This window comes from Rousettus aegyptiacus, unplaced genomic scaffold, assembly GCF_014176215.1.
Source record: "Rousettus aegyptiacus isolate mRouAeg1 unplaced genomic scaffold, mRouAeg1.p scaffold_m13_p_7, whole genome shotgun sequence".
In the NCBI taxonomy this organism is placed as follows: domain Eukaryota; kingdom Metazoa; phylum Chordata; class Mammalia; order Chiroptera; family Pteropodidae; genus Rousettus; species Rousettus aegyptiacus.
This window is the reverse complement of record NW_023416310.1, coordinates 108,748,490-108,763,239: the sequence shown is the minus strand read 5'-3', so window position 1 is coordinate 108,763,239 and position 14,750 is coordinate 108,748,490. Positions and strand designations below refer to the sequence as shown.

General features: G+C 52.5%; 2 protein-coding genes and 1 pseudogene across 6 annotated transcripts in view; 1 reads left to right on the top strand and 2 right to left on the bottom strand.

Moving 5' to 3' along the window:
* Positions 1-11,008, bottom strand: part of SNAP47 (synaptosome associated protein 47) — a 52,537-nt gene extending 41,529 nt beyond the window's left edge. Inside the window, exons 1-2 of one of the 4 annotated variants that reach the window (XR_001596617.2) lie at positions 10,667-11,006; positions 4,062-4,599 (exon numbers count right to left, since the gene is read on the bottom strand). Coding sequence is in view for 3 of the 4 variants with exons in the window: in XM_016142410.2 (XP_015997896.1) it covers positions 4,062-4,555 (494 nt within the window). In the remaining variant the exon portion in view is untranslated. Of the gene's footprint in view, positions 1-4,061; positions 4,600-10,627 lie in introns of all 4 variants that reach the window. The other 3 variants (XM_016142410.2, XM_016142420.2, XM_016142405.2) reach the window with 3 other exon arrangements.
* On the bottom strand, positions 3,255-3,373 carry LOC118606289 (annotated as a pseudogene).
* A 12-nt stretch (positions 11,009-11,020) lies between the features above and the next one.
* Positions 11,021-14,470, top strand: JMJD4 (jumonji domain containing 4). Of its 2 annotated transcripts, none has more exons than XM_036224440.1 (6): positions 11,021-11,573; positions 11,859-12,024; positions 12,414-12,539; positions 12,859-13,126; positions 13,706-13,777; positions 14,057-14,470. In XM_036224440.1, the coding sequence occupies exons 1-6, from the start codon at positions 11,309-11,311 to the stop codon at positions 14,357-14,359; spliced, it is 1,200 nt and encodes a 399-aa protein (XP_036080333.1). In that variant the 5' UTR covers positions 11,021-11,308; the 3' UTR covers positions 14,360-14,470. The 2 variants fall into 2 exon arrangements, with proteins under 2 accessions (XP_036080333.1, XP_015997942.2); XM_016142456.2 differs by having other exon boundaries at positions 11,023-11,573; positions 13,631-13,777.
* Positions 14,471-14,750: the final 280 nt, after the last annotated feature.

Here is a 14,750-nt window from a genome sequence, read left to right as displayed (position 1 = left end):
GAAGAGCAAGGGGTTTCCATGTCCTCACTGAGCCCTCCACTCCCTGCATCCCCACATGTTCAACCCAGAAGCTCTCTGAAACCCTGTCCCTTTGGGCGCTTATGGTGGCTTCATTACACAGGTGTGACTGATTAAATCTCTGGCCACTGGTGATCGATTCAACTTCCTGGCCTTCTTCCTTTCCTGAGGGACTGAAAATCTCTACCCTCTAACCACATGATAGGTTCCCCTGGACACAGCTGCCATCATCATTAGGGGCTTTCCAAAATCACCTCATCAACATAACACAAGACACCTTTATGTTTCTCATCATGGGAAATTCCAAGGGTTTTAGGAGCTCTGGACCAGGAATCATGGAAGAAGATGAAATATATTTCTTTCTATAAATCACAATATCACAGACGGCAAAGTGAACACATTTCCCCCTCAAGGACAAAGAGAAGAGACAGCAGCACCAAAATTGTGGAAACTCAAAAACAGACTTAGCAAATCCAAGAAAATAAACCATAAGGCAACAGTAGGTAGGATAGGCTGAAAAACGGCCAGGCTGCACTGCAGAACCTGAACAGGAAAACAGGGGACGCCAGGAGTTTCTGAAAACAGGTGAAGTCAAGGCCGACCCAGGACAGCAGGAGAGACCCTAACCTGCCTGCTGGGCCCCACATCTCCCAGAAGTGGGCCCTGAGGGAGCCGCTGGAGGGGCCTTGTGTGCTGAGAGGGAGGGACATCGGCACACTGAACAGGAGACAGCACCCCACCCCACCCCACATACGACTGCCCAGTCTCCTGAGAGCTCAGGGTGACCACGAAGCAGCCACGAGGACAAAAGATAATTCTCAGAAATTAAGCATATGATAACAAAAATAGAATGAGAAGGTGATAAAATACAAGAAATATAAAATAAAACAAAAGGACAAGGAGACAGAAAAATAAGAATGCTGTTAGATCAGTCCAGTAAGTCAGATAACCAAAAAGAACACATTTTAAAAACGGAGGGGAAGAAATTACCAAAGAACTAATACGAGAACTTTCCCCAGATGTGAGGGACAAATGAGGACATTCACTGAGGCCCTGGACACCCAGGTGCCCGGCAGCCACGTTCTGCAAAACCTGCTGGCCCTGCACACACCCTTCCTGTTTTTCACTCTCCAGAGTTTTCCTATAGTGCTATTTTGTACATTTAAAACACCTTACAAATGGTACTGCAACACATCTATTTGCAATTTGCTTTTGCTTTTCTGCACTTCTTTGGGACTTCTCCAAGTGCATCTGCGGATCCACTCTACAGCAGTTAACATGAAAGAATTAGTCTGTTTTATAACTGGAATGAAGCTCAAGCGCTCCTCAGCCTTGAGAAGCAACTGACCGCACCTGCTCACTTCCATCCACAACCCTCCCCTGAAGCTCATATCCACATGATGTCTGTGCCTGTGGCTGAGTTTCCCCAGGACACACAGCTGAATGAGGAGGGGCTCAGCCATGGGGATTTATCAACCCGCATCTTAACAGTGTGGGTGTTGCTCAGCTCCTATGTGTTGTTTAATGTGCTGTCCTTAGTTACCAGGGTGCCAGATCCCCTCTCATCAGCCATAGGTCTTTGGCATTCCTCATTTGTGAGACACAGACTGCTCCGACCCCTGTCACTCTTCCTTTTCTAATGCAACACAGGGTCATCTCCCAGGACTGCTCGGCTTCTTGGTTCCTGGGAGTGGCACTGTAACTAAGTCCTGCCAGCAGGGTGTGAACAGAAGCCTATGTACAACTTCAGGTCCATATTCTTAAAGACACAGCCTTGGGTCCCGGCCTCCCTGGAGGAGAGTGGCACCAACAGCTCCTGATGTAGCCACAGTGCCATGTGGTGAGACAGGGCCCTGGTGATAACCTAAAGCCGAGTTTTCTACTGCCTGGAGGGAAATGGGGGAGAGGGGCGCACAGTATTTTTGGATCTGTTTATAGCTGCTTATCCTGAATTCCACAATCAACAGCCTTTCCCATTTTTCTATTGAATTGTCTTTTTCTCATTTTGTCATAGATCTTCTTTAACTAGCTAGATGTTAATCCTTTATTGGGAATATGGGTAGGTATCACAAATATTTTCTCCCAGCCTCAGGTTCATCTTTTCATTTAGTCATCTATCAAAAGATTTACAAACCGCCAGGCTGCTATCCAAAAGGATTATACCAACCGACACTCCTAATAAGCAGTGTATGAAAATGCTTACTCACCATCCCCCAGCTGGTGCTGTGGATGCCTAGTTTTAATTCATTCAATCAGTAAAACCTAGATTCTCATTCTTTTAGCAAGCACTGCCTTCACTTCCAGCACGGCGAACTGTCTCTCCTGACCTGAGGCTGAGCTCTCCACAGGGCAGCACCACACTTACCAGAAGTGTCTTCCTCTCCACAGGGTGCTGTGCTAGCCTGTTAGGGCTGACTGTCACTGCAGACAATCCCAAATCTCAGTGGCCACCCCAGGAAAGGTTTCTTTCCTGTTTGTGTCACAGTTCACTTGAGGGCTGGGGCTACGGTTTGGCTCTGTGATGCTGCTCAGGGACCCAACTCCATACTCTCCTGTCTGTGCTTAGCCCTCTGGCCTCAGAGCCCTTATGAGGCTTCTCTGCACACAGCCAGCAGTTGACAGGGAGGGATCTAGACCCAAAGTGACCTACATCTCTCTGCCCACAACTGAGTCACAGGAGCCCCCAACTGCAAGGAAGGTAGAAAACGGTCTGTGTTCCCAAGAGAAAAACTGATGAAGGTCTGGTGACCTCCATCTCCTCTACCACAAGCCCCTCATGAGGGGAAGATCAGGGATTCTGTGCCCGGCAGCCCCAGCAGGATGCCCCTTCAAACACGGGGACTTGGAAAGCAGCAGCAAATGGTGAGTACACAGGGTCTCTCAGGGCCAAGTGTTCCCACCAATGCCACCAACACTATCCACATTGCCCTGGCCTAAGAGACGTGGGCTACATTCAGGGCCGGTCACCAAGAGGCTGCCTCCTCGTCCTGAGCCCCTAGCAGCTTTCCCAGATGAGAGGAGATGCTGTTCCTTCCAGACTCCAAGACCCCTGACATATCTGGCATGTCGCAGCACCAGGACAGCGCTTCTCAAAGCATGGAGGTCAAAATTACTTAAGACAACACCGTGACACTGTTTAGCTTTGCTACTCTCATTCTTTTTTTTTTTTCTTCAAATGATCACATTTTATTAAGTTCAGATATAAACTTATTTTTTATTTATTTTTTTTCTCTTAACACCTACAGCACCTGGTCTTCCTAGGTGGTCTCCCATCCAAGTACTAACCAGATCCGACCTTGCTTACCTTCTGAGATCAGATGGGATTGGGCATGTTCAGAGTAGCATGGCCACAGACTGTTGCCACTCTCATTCTATCACGACTGTGCAGTGGGGTTTCCAGAAGCCACATGACACAGAAAGGCCCAGCAGACTTGCTGCAGCAGGCACGAGAATCCACTTTCTACTAGCCTTACTGTAAAAATGTGTGCAAAATCTCAAATCTTGTCACTAAACGTGTTTTGCTTTATAGAAGTTATCTTTCATAAAACAAAATGTTATTTATGTTACTATGTCATGGGTTTACTATTGTACTTTTTAAATGAATTAATAACTTTTTAATTTCTCAGTTAAAAAAAACACACGGTAAACATTGGCACATGTAACACATAAACAAAAGCTCTTTAGGGTCCTCAATTTGTAAGAGTGGAGGAGCCCAAAGACCAAAGGTTTGAGACTGGTAACCTTGAACAAATTCTCTGGCGTCATAGCCTCAGTTTCCCCATAAGTAACATGAAGTCAAGAATAACATGGCTTGTCTGGTGATTAAACGACATGATCCTCACTGACACTTAATGGAACCTGACAACAGCGTGCCATCAATAAACGCCAGCCCTTACCATTTATATGCCCAGAGCAGCCAGCCCAGCCTAACTGTCCACAACAAGCCCGAATCATGTTTTCAGAATGCTGGGTGTTAAATACGGGATGACGGGAGACACCCCAGCCACGCGAAGTCAGCTTAGGGCTGCAGCAGTTTTCTCTACCTGTCAGCCACGTCCAGGTCAGACTCCATCTTGTCCAGGCCACTTGCAATGCTGTCCAGCTGCTCGCCCTGGTGGTGCAGGACTCTGGCCGCATCTTCTAGACGCTTCTGGGAACTGGCCATCAGGCCAGTCAGCTCCTTCCCCTTGGTCATGGGGGAGGAGGACGCCTCAGCTCCTGGCTGAGACAGTAGCAACTCTCTCCAGAAGTGCTCGATGATGTGAAAAACGACGTTGCGACTCGGCTGCAAGGAACTAAACCAGTGCTTGACATGATCCTTTTCCAGGATGGTGAGAGAACTGAAGATGAAGTGGGAAGCCTCTTTCTTGATCTCAATTACACTAGAAAGGGGAAAGTTGATGAGAATGTCTCCAGTTTTATCACTCACAAATTTTAGTGCAAGAGAAGTTAATGAAAGTTTTCCAGGAACCCATCGCTTCTCAAGTTCTAAATAGTAGGAACACGGCCAGGTATGGACGCAGATGTCCCTGCTCATCTGGTTCCTGGGTCAGTGTGCTCCACGGCCAAGGCCACTCGCCCCTGCAGGAGAGGGGACAAGTTAGTGGCTATGTGAGACCAAAATGTGTCATCACACTTAGACTAGAGACACTAGGATTGCGACAGTGAGTGAACGGTCAGGATTCAGAGCATACCGGAGACACCAGTACACAGCCAGGTCCTCGCCTAGCAAGGACTCCCAGCCCACATGTGACACAGGCAGGACAAAGTCCTCAATCTACTTACCAAAGCGGGGAGGGCCACATCCCAGACCTGTGCTCTTCCCAAAGCCCCAGGGACCCCTGGGGTTCTGTGCCCACCAGAGCACCAACCCCCTCAGACCAGGGCCCACAGCTGGATATGACTGAAGGAAGGGAACGGCTGGAAACCATTACCCCAAGACCTGTCACACAAACACTGTTTTGGCCAATGCTCTTTGAAGAGTATAGCATCACTGAATGTTTTGCACAAATGTCAATTCTAAGAAAGTAGCAGCCTTAGGATCTGGATATCTGAGGAGATACAATACAGTTCAGACACCAGAGGAGTACATGGGAGAGAGAACAGAACACTGAGAAATAAGTTATAATAATATTCCATATACTTGCACAGAAGAGCAAAGACCGTATGTGGTAAAAAAAAAAAAAAAAAAAAAAAAATTCTAGAACAGACTGTTGCTGATTAGGACTACAGGGAAGGTGAGCCTTCTTGAAAAACGTGAATTGGGAGCAGGAAGCAGAAGGCCCTGTGCTACCTTCTCGTGCCCTCACAGGCATGACCACCACGGGCCACAGAGGACCTGAGGCTGGCAGGGCCAGGAGTCCACCCAAGGAGACGGGAACCCAAGAATCGACAACAAATGCCAGACCAAGGGGAAGCTCAACACTAGAAATGCAGCCAGAAATCTCACGCTCTCCCCAGGAGGCTCTGTGAACAAGCCAAGAAGTTCCGCCTGCGCCACCCCCCTCGCGTGTACCCCCCGCCGCCCTGTGTCACTGGAAGCCAGCCAGGAGTTCCTCAGCTGGCTCACCCCCAACCGTGTGAGCAGAAGACAGTGCATCCACACACGAGGACTTGCAGAAGTTCACTGGGGGCATGGTAGGGATGGAGGGGCTGCCCTTCCTCTGTGACAACGGCTCATGCAGGACAGAGGGAATCGTAGGGCATATGTGTCTCCATCAGACCTCCTTCCCTGGTGAGAGGTGGTCACCTGAGCATGCTGAGACACAATGTAGAGCTGGGCTGCACAGGGCTGGCCTCTCACAGGATGGGGACAGGTGCCACAGACCCCAGCTTGCTGTGACTAACAGCTACTGTGCACATGACCTCCTAGGCTCAGCAGTCACTCAGACTGAGAGAAATGCAAGTAGTCCTCACTTTCAGAATCAGGGAATAACCAGTGACATCTGTATCACCATGGTTTTCAGGGTTTCCAGGTCTAAGACAAACTGCGGGGGCCGAGTACCTCCAGCCCTGGTCACAGCGGTGAGCTTGCAGCCCCGTCAGCCCTGAACCCAGAGAGACCCTGGTCCTCGGGCTGAAAAGAGTCCCCCACCCAGCACTCTGAGACAGGCAAGCATGGAAAAGAATCTATGTTCACAGTCACCTGAGCAGAGCCACCTGCCAAGCGCTAAAGGAGACTGTGCAAAAAGCTCTGCAGCACCCAAGGGCATCTACGAGCATCCCACCAACTCTGCCCGCCAAAAGCTTTACGGCTATGGAAAATTTACTTCACCTTTGCAGCCTGGTTATCCACCATTAAAGTAACTAAAGGACCTAATAAGGACAACATCAGCTCTGAAACATTCTAAAATTCAAAACGGGAAAAAAGTAAAAGTAAAAAAGAATCAGGAGTAGAACCAAACACCTCTCACTGTTGTACTATTTATTTGAAAGAAAAATGAGAAAGCACTTGGGTTTAATCAGCACCAGGGAAAAAGCCACAGGAGACACCGGGGCCAAAGTCTTTCCTAGTGGTTTCCATAACTGCTTTTCCAACAGGCCACAGTAAAAGGACCAAGTGGGACTCCCCCTACACATCCCCATCTGTCCTGGTGCCTTGCCTTCCCCTGGTCCCCCTGTATGGCCCACAGGAAGCAGTGTCCTCCTCCCTCAAAGGCCAGGCTCTTGTGTCCTTGGCCACCTCCCTGTGCCAGCAACATCAACTTCTCCTTGCCTCCAGCCCCAGGGGCTCATGTGTCCTGCTAATGGCCGGAGAGTAAACATTTTAGGCTCTTGGGCATGTGGTCTCTGTCACCATGCTCATCACTGCTACTGTCAAGTAGAAGCAGCAGAGGCCACCCAGAACAAAGAGTATGACAGCTGTGGTAAACCTTTTCTAAAAAAGGAGCAGCAAACATGGCCACAGGCACAGTCACCAACCTGTCCTTGACCTTCTCCTCAGTTAACACATCTCCCTAAAAGCCACTTTCAGACACACACATCCGCCCCACCTCCCCACAGCTCATCCTGTCCTCCGTACAGGCTCCTGTCCCCACGACTCATGGTACAGCTCTGCACAGGCCTCTAGGTAGCCAAGCCCCATGCCCACATCTGCTCTGACCTCTGTTCAATGTAGTTGCACCTCCCAAGGGACACCTGGCTCCCTGGGCTCCCACCTCCACTTCTCCAGATGCTCCGTCTGGTCTCCTCGGCTAGCTGTTCCTCTCCCACATGATGGCCAGATGCTGGAGTAAACCAGGTCACAGCCCCAGCCTCAAAATCAACACTCTCTCCTAGCCGGACCAACACAGTTCTAGGGCATGAAATATCACCTCCAAGCTGCTGTCCCCCAAACTTTACCTCCAGCTCAGGCTGTCTGAGCCACAGACAGGGGAATAGACTGGGCATGGATACTCGGCCAGTAACAGGTGTTTCCAACTCAGCCAGCTATGCAGCTGTCCTCCGCCTCAGCCGGCACCGCAGGGGATGCATTCTCCTGGATGCCCCTCCCAACAACACACAACCAAGTACCTGCAGTTGTGCTGCACACGCAGTCTGCCCCCAGCCCCATAGTGCATCACTAGGCGAGGCTGTCACTACTCCCTGGACAACCTCCCAACTCCCCTCCTCACTTTGCTCTGTGCCTACCACCCATTCTCCATTCAACAGCCAATGTGACGGTCATAACACAAGATTAGAAAACATCACATATAATCCCAGCTACCTTACTTCTGGATATATATTCAGAATACCAATTCAGCCATTAAAAAAAAAATCCTGCCATTTGCAACAAAATAGATGGAGTGTGAGGCCATTATGTTAAGTGAAATAAAACAGATAAAGTCAAATAGAAAAAGAAAAAGTTAAAGAAAATGTCATTCTTCTGCCAAAACGCTCCTACACTCTCCTCTCCCTGCTCCTCCTCATCTCCCTGCCCTGTCCAGCAGGCTGTCATTCAGGCCCCAGGGCCCCACCTCCTATTTTGAGTTTCTGAATGGCCTCGGGCCTGGTGGCATCTAGTCTCCCCTAAAACGCACCCCTCACCAATCACAAAACCAGGGAAAAGCAACCGGAGAAATCTGTGGCCACAAGTACAAGGAGCTTATTAACGTGTTCACTCGTGGACCAACTCTGTCTACACACTGGGGAAGCAAATGGCACGTGGAGGGTGCCTGGTGCGCAGTGCTGGCACAGTCCAGGCACACATGTTACATGAACCCCAAGTCACACTACTTGGAAACACTGACTATCCGTCGTGGACCATTTTCTCTGTTCTTTACGCTGACCTTAGTCTCTGATCCACGCTAAGTTCTGGAGTCCAATGAAAGCTTACAGACTTGCGTGGGCCCTGCAAACAGCTGAAATGGGGAGGGAAGGTCATGCAAGGCACCCCTGGGCGTCTGGGACTCATCCCTGGAGTGATGCTCCCGGTCACCAGACCACACTTAGGATGCACAGCAACTGGTACAATGAGTCTCTTTCAGCTCTCGCATCAGACCTGTGCCTACAGTGAGACTCAGTATCAAGTAAACACCTATTTTTAGTTCATTTCCAGAGTAACAGAACCAGCAACATTTTACACACCTTCCAATAACTCCTGACCACAAGAAGGCTCAGAGTCAGAACACTGGGACCAGTGTCTCCAGGTGCCGGGCCAGCCTTTTCCATTACCTTCACCTCCTGCTCTGCACAGGCGCCTGCTTTCAACCTGGGAGGTTCAAATGTACTGTTGGGGGTGTTTCATTGCAACAACGTAGCTTATTCACAGGGCGTGCACTCCTCTTTCTAACTTCTCAGAGCAGACATCTAAGATTTTACGTAATCCCCACTGTACTTCACGTAATCCCCACTGTATTTCCAACCAAGTGCTAACTTTTAAACTCCCCTCCTGCTGTTTTCTCTCTGGCCCTCTGAGGGTTGTGTCACTGGGTAGTGACCAGGTTTAGAGCAGTGCCCATCCCCAGGTTGTGACTCAGTAGGTCTGGGTGAGGCCCAGGAAAGTAAATTTCTCACCACTTCTAGGTGATGCCAAGGCTGCCGTCTAGTGGCCTTCAAGAGACACAACCCTGCTCTTACTCTTGCCAGAACCTCGTGTGCACAGCGGTGGTGATATGATGCCACCAATGCCAGAGGGCCAGCATGTGGACTAGGGGAAACAGCACAACTGCCTGGACCCACCTGTGCTCAAGAAAGGAGACTTGATCGCCTATGCTGGGTGACAATCTCAGGGAGTGTGTGGACCTGCTGGCACAAAGCTTCCCCCTTAGGAAATTTACTCTCAACCACACAGCTTTCAGGAACTGAAGCCCGCCCAGGCAATACCCACTGGACAAACTGACCCATGTCTTCCAAATCTTTAGATAATTATGAACACTTGCTTCCCACACTTTTCCCCTCTGCCCCAGGTGTCATGGTGATCTGCACTCACCACAATTTTGTGTGTGTACAGGGAGGGAGGGAAGGAAAAGATACAAATGAATGAATAAATGAATGAATGCAAGCCTGGAAGGATAGGTCTACACCAAAAATAAGATATGCTCATCTCTGGATGAAATTATGGGTGACTATGTTTCTTCATTCTGTTTCCACATGTTCTCACTTTCCACCTTATGCTGACCCAGTGAAGAACGCCACACCTTGACCATAGAGGCAACAGATGGAACACAAATCACACAATACCTCCCCGCTGCTCCACTTGCCACAAACAACTCCCACCCCCCAGTTCAACCCTGGCCCATCTCGCCCACCTATGTTCACTGCTCCCACCTTAGATCTCCGTCCACCTGGGCCTCACTCTCCCAAACTCGCTTTCCTCCTAGTCCTCCCCTCCCCCACCTCTCACCACTTCTGGTCCTCCCCACACTTCTCCTGAATAAGCTCCATACATTTGAGCTATAAACTCAGACCTCTGGGACTGGGTCAGGAGTCTCTCCCAAGGTAAAAGCTACACAGCAATATCTATCCTTCCCTCCAGAAGACATGAGAGGTCTTACTTGCCCTTTCTCTGCTTTATTATGTGGGATATGTGTGAAGTTCTACCCAATTCCGTACTCTTGCCAACGCCCTATATACATGTATGCGATCTGCCTAGTTCACAAAATAACGAGTCTGGTTTCCCTCCATGTTGATGTTGGTAGGTTTGTGAAGGGAAGGGATTGAGTTCTCCAGTATGCTGAGACCATGACATGTCACCCTACCACGTTCCCATTCGGATATCCCCCGTGTACACAAGCTCACATCGCCACACTTTCATTTCGGGCCTTCCTATTCCTCCGCCACCCCCCTCCAGGTCCCCGGTATCTCCCAAGGCCCCCACCATTTCCTCCAGGTCCTCACTATCCCCCCAGACACCCTATTATCCATTTCGGATCTCCATCATCGTCCTAGGCTCCCATCATGCCATCAAGGTCCCCACCACACCCCTAGAACTCCCCATGCCCTCTAGGTCCCCACCCTTCCACAAGGCCCCTAGCTCCCCCCTTCAAGTCCTCAGCATCCCTCTAGGCCCCCACCATCCTCTCCAGGTTCCGCCCCCCCGCATCATTCCCTCCGTCCCCCACTATCCTCCAGTAACCCACCTTTGACCCTTCGGCCCCTTTCTCAGTCCTGCCCACAACCCATCACCTACCCCAGTCCCTGGGGCACCAGAAAGAGGAGGGATCCTCACCGTGGCACAGGCCGAACCGCAGACTAGGGACGACGCTTTCCCGAGTTTTGAGGCGTAAAAATAGCCAGACTCCGGGCGGACGCTCTTTGACAATCCCAGACGCTGCGCTGACACAGAACTAGGTAGGATGTTCCGAGGCCCGCACCGACGCCTGCGCCTGCGCCTGCGCCTGGCGAGGGCCGCCGCGTGTTGCGCGCATGCGCCTACGGCCTAGTGATATTTGGTTCGGGCTCCGGCAGGAATTCTGCCCTCGGCTTCTTCGTTCCGCCCGGCTGCATCTGGGCAACCAAACTTGAGTACCTGTGCGTCTTGGTTTGGTTCCGGCCGGCACAGAGGCTGTGAGTCGCTGGTGCCCACAGCGTCTACGGCGGAAGTAGTTTAGGAAGTATTTCCTTTTCACCTCCCAGGTGAAACGCTAAGCGGTGGGATCCTGAGGTCAGATTCCGGTTCCTACCCTTCGCCGTGCCCCGGGTCTGGTTCTCCGACCCTGCAGTCCTTCCGCCCTTGGCAGCCCCTTCCATCCCCGGGCAAAACCCTTCCCGACTACCTTGCCTCCCCTCCACCCTCAGCAGCCACCGCGCCCGCGGCAGCCCCTCGGACCCTGGCAGCCCCGCACCCCATGGACGCGGAGCCTGGCCCAGGATGGACAGGGAGACTCGTGTGTTCGCAGAGAACCACTTTCGAGGCCTCCGGGGGCGTCTCCCTAGCAGGGTCTGCCCACCCCTGGACCGTGTGGACTTTATCGAGAAGCCAGACTCCTTTACCTACGCCGACTTCTTCAAGGGTTACCTGCTCCCCAACGTGCCCTGTGTTTTCTCCAGCGCCTTCACCGAGAGCTGGGGCTGCAGGAAGCACTGGGTGACACCCAGTGGGAAGCCCGACTTTGATTATCTGCTTCAGAATTACGGTAAGGACTGGGCGCGATGGCCCGGGCCCGGACACCAGGGAGCACGAGCATGGGGCTAGGGCAGGATCCTCTGACTCTTGCCCTGCCGAATTCTCTTGGGTCAGACTACAAGAGGATGCGAAGAAGGGGAGCCACTGAGGGTGTCGGGGGAGGCCGGGCATGAGTGGATTCTTAGAATAATTCATGCGAGACGTGTAACAATGAGCTGGTGGGTGGACAGGATCAGAAAAAATGGATAAGCTGGAGGACGCTCAGGACAGCCTGTGCCCGACCTTTCCTTTTCAGGAGATGTGGTTGTACCTGTTGCCAACTGTGGGGTCCAGGAATACAACTCAAACCCCAAAGAACACATGCCCCTGAGAGACTACATCAGCTACTGGAAAGAGTTCATCCAGGGAGACTACTCCTCTCCCCGGGGCTGTCTCTACCTCAAAGACTGGCACCTGTGCAGGTAAAGGCAGCCCAGTTTCAAAAAGCATGATTCAGGTGGTGCATTTAGAACCCAACCCAGCCAGAGTCTGGAATCTGGGAGCTGGGATGGGAGGGGCCCAGAGCGCCTGGGTTGCTGCCTGCATGGGTCATCTAGGTCCTGTCACAGTACCCTACAGCCATGTCATCTGCTTACAACTCTGGTTCAGTCACTTGAGCAAGCTCAGCTGGGGTCACTGGGGGCTGTTGTTATCCGGTGGCTGGACTAGGTTGGGTGGTCTGAGGTGGCTTCACTCAGCCTGGTGGTTGGTGCTGGCTCTGAAAGGCAGCTCAGGGTCCCTCACATTGATGACCACATTGGGCATGGATGCACAGAGGTGGCAGCATCCTCCTGCTACTTGATCTCTCTAGGGACTTCTCTGCGGAGGGCGTGTTCACCCTGCCCGTGTACTTCTCATCCGACTGGCTCAACGAGTACTGGGACTTCCTGGATGTGGACGACTACCGCTTCATCTACATGGGGCCCACCGGCACCTGGTAACTGCGTGTCCGCTCCCACCTGCTGTCTCGCATCCTGTTCCCCGTCACTCTCCTGAACCATGTCGGCACTTGCAGAGTCTCCAGGATATCCCCTTAGCCAGACCATGGCGTAGGCTGCCAGGTCTGGCATTTCCAAGCCCACTTCCACTCTCTCCATGGCTCAGCTCAGGGCCGGTGCACCCCCTTCTGGCTGTCGTGGGGCTGGGAGGTCTGGCTCACCTCTGTGGCTTAAAGGCGGGTGTGAGGGCTGAGGACCTCAGGCCAGCTTGTTTGGAAGAAGCAAAACCATAAGGCACCAACAGAGGCTCTTGCACAGGTCGCCGTTCCATGCCGACATCTTCCGCTCATTCAGCTGGTCTGTCAACATCTGTGGGAGGAAAAAGTGGTTATTCTTCCCACCAGGACAAGAAGAAGCCCTGCGGGACTGCTACGGTGGCCTGCCCTATGACGTGACCACCCCTGCACTGCTAGACAACCACCTGCATCCCAAGCACCAGCCCTGCAGCCCGCCGCTGGAGGTCACACAGGAGGCAGGCGAAATGGTGTTTGTGCCCAGTGGGTGGCACCACCAAGTCCACAACCTGGTAGGGTGGGCACTCCCTCTCCCACACAGGCCAGGCAGGCAGGGAGACAAGCCATGGGGCACCACCGGGCCGGCCCTGACCCCCTTCCAGCTGTGCCCCTCAGCCTGCCCCAGTACCTTGCCAATACTTCCCACAGAGGGAGGGCTGTCCCATCCCTCCAATGCCGCAGTGGACAAGTCATCCCTTTGAGAGAGCCCAGGTATAGTACGTGGCAAGGCTGATCTCAGGTGTGGGCATGTTGGTGCCCACACAGCACTGCTCGGGACCCCCAGCCACCACTCCTGGTCCTCACGGAGTGGGGTCATCCCAGGCCCTCAGGGTTTCACTCTGGGTTAGCTGTGGACGCAGAGGATATCAGTGCCGGTTCCCTCTCCCCTGCTGATCCCTGCGGGGAGGCAGGAATGGCCCTTCCCAACAGAGGAGGGCTGGGAGGACCTCAGGATGTGGGAGAGAACAGTGCACACTATGGGGTCATGAGGACTGCCTGCGATTTGCTCCTTTTAGGATGACACTATCTCCATCAACCACAACTGGGTCAATGGCTGTAACGTGGCCAACATGTGGCATTTCCTGCAACAGGAGCTCTGTGCCGTACAGCAGGAAGTCAGTGAGTGGAAGGACTCCATGCCTGACTGGCACAACCACTGCCAGGTGGGGTGTCTGGCCTGGTCAGGAGGGGGACAGGGCTGCAGTTGGGGGAGGCTATGGGGTGGCTGTCAGCCCTGTCCATGTGAAGGCCAGTCTGGGGCTGGAACAGATCAGAGGGCTTCCAGGCCTCAGAGCTCAGACCTGTGTATCCCTTGCTGGCCCCCGAGTATCTGTCTCCATCCTCAAGACCGGGAAACAGCTGGGGGGTCCTTTATAGCCCGGACTGCCCACAGTCAGCAGATGCTTGCCTGGTGGCTCACCAGCCACTCCTCTCTGGCCCAGGTCATCATGAGATCCTGCTCCGGAATCAACTTCGAAGAATTTTACCATTTCCTCAAGATCATCGCCAAAAGGAGGCTCCTGGTCCTAACGAAAGAGGCAGGCCCTGGCAAGGCAGAGGGCAGTGAAGGCACTGGCCTGGGCCGCCAGCAGGCCACCTTTGATATTGGCCGGATTGCTGAGGTGCTGGCGTCTGTGGTGGTCCACCCTGACTTCCAGAGACTGGATACCAGTGTGTTCTCACCAAAGCCAGAGGATCTCCTGCAGCAGCTGGAGGAGACTGTGGCTGCCGCCACATCCCTTTAGTGCATGCTATGAGGGTCACATGACGTATCCTGGCGTGGAAGGCATTCACCCAGCTCTAGAGTCACTTCCAGAAATAAAGCTCCATCCTCCTGGGTGGCCTGGGACATGTCACTTCCCTGCTGAGCCTTATTTCCTTGGCCTTCCAGGTCCAGTTTCTACTCTTAAAGGTCTGGTACTCTCCTGGCTATCTGTTGCCATCTTGGGACCTCAATGCTGGTTCAGAGGGTTCGGGTTCTTTGCCCTCATGAGGCCCAGCAGGACAGGGAACTTGGATCCAGTGAGGGAGTGAGTGGGGAGTTGGTGGTAACTCAGACTTGCAGCCAGAAGGCTTATAGTTTGCTAGAGCAAGCCCCTCTGTAGGGTGGAGACACAGGCCCAAGGCAGCCCCAAT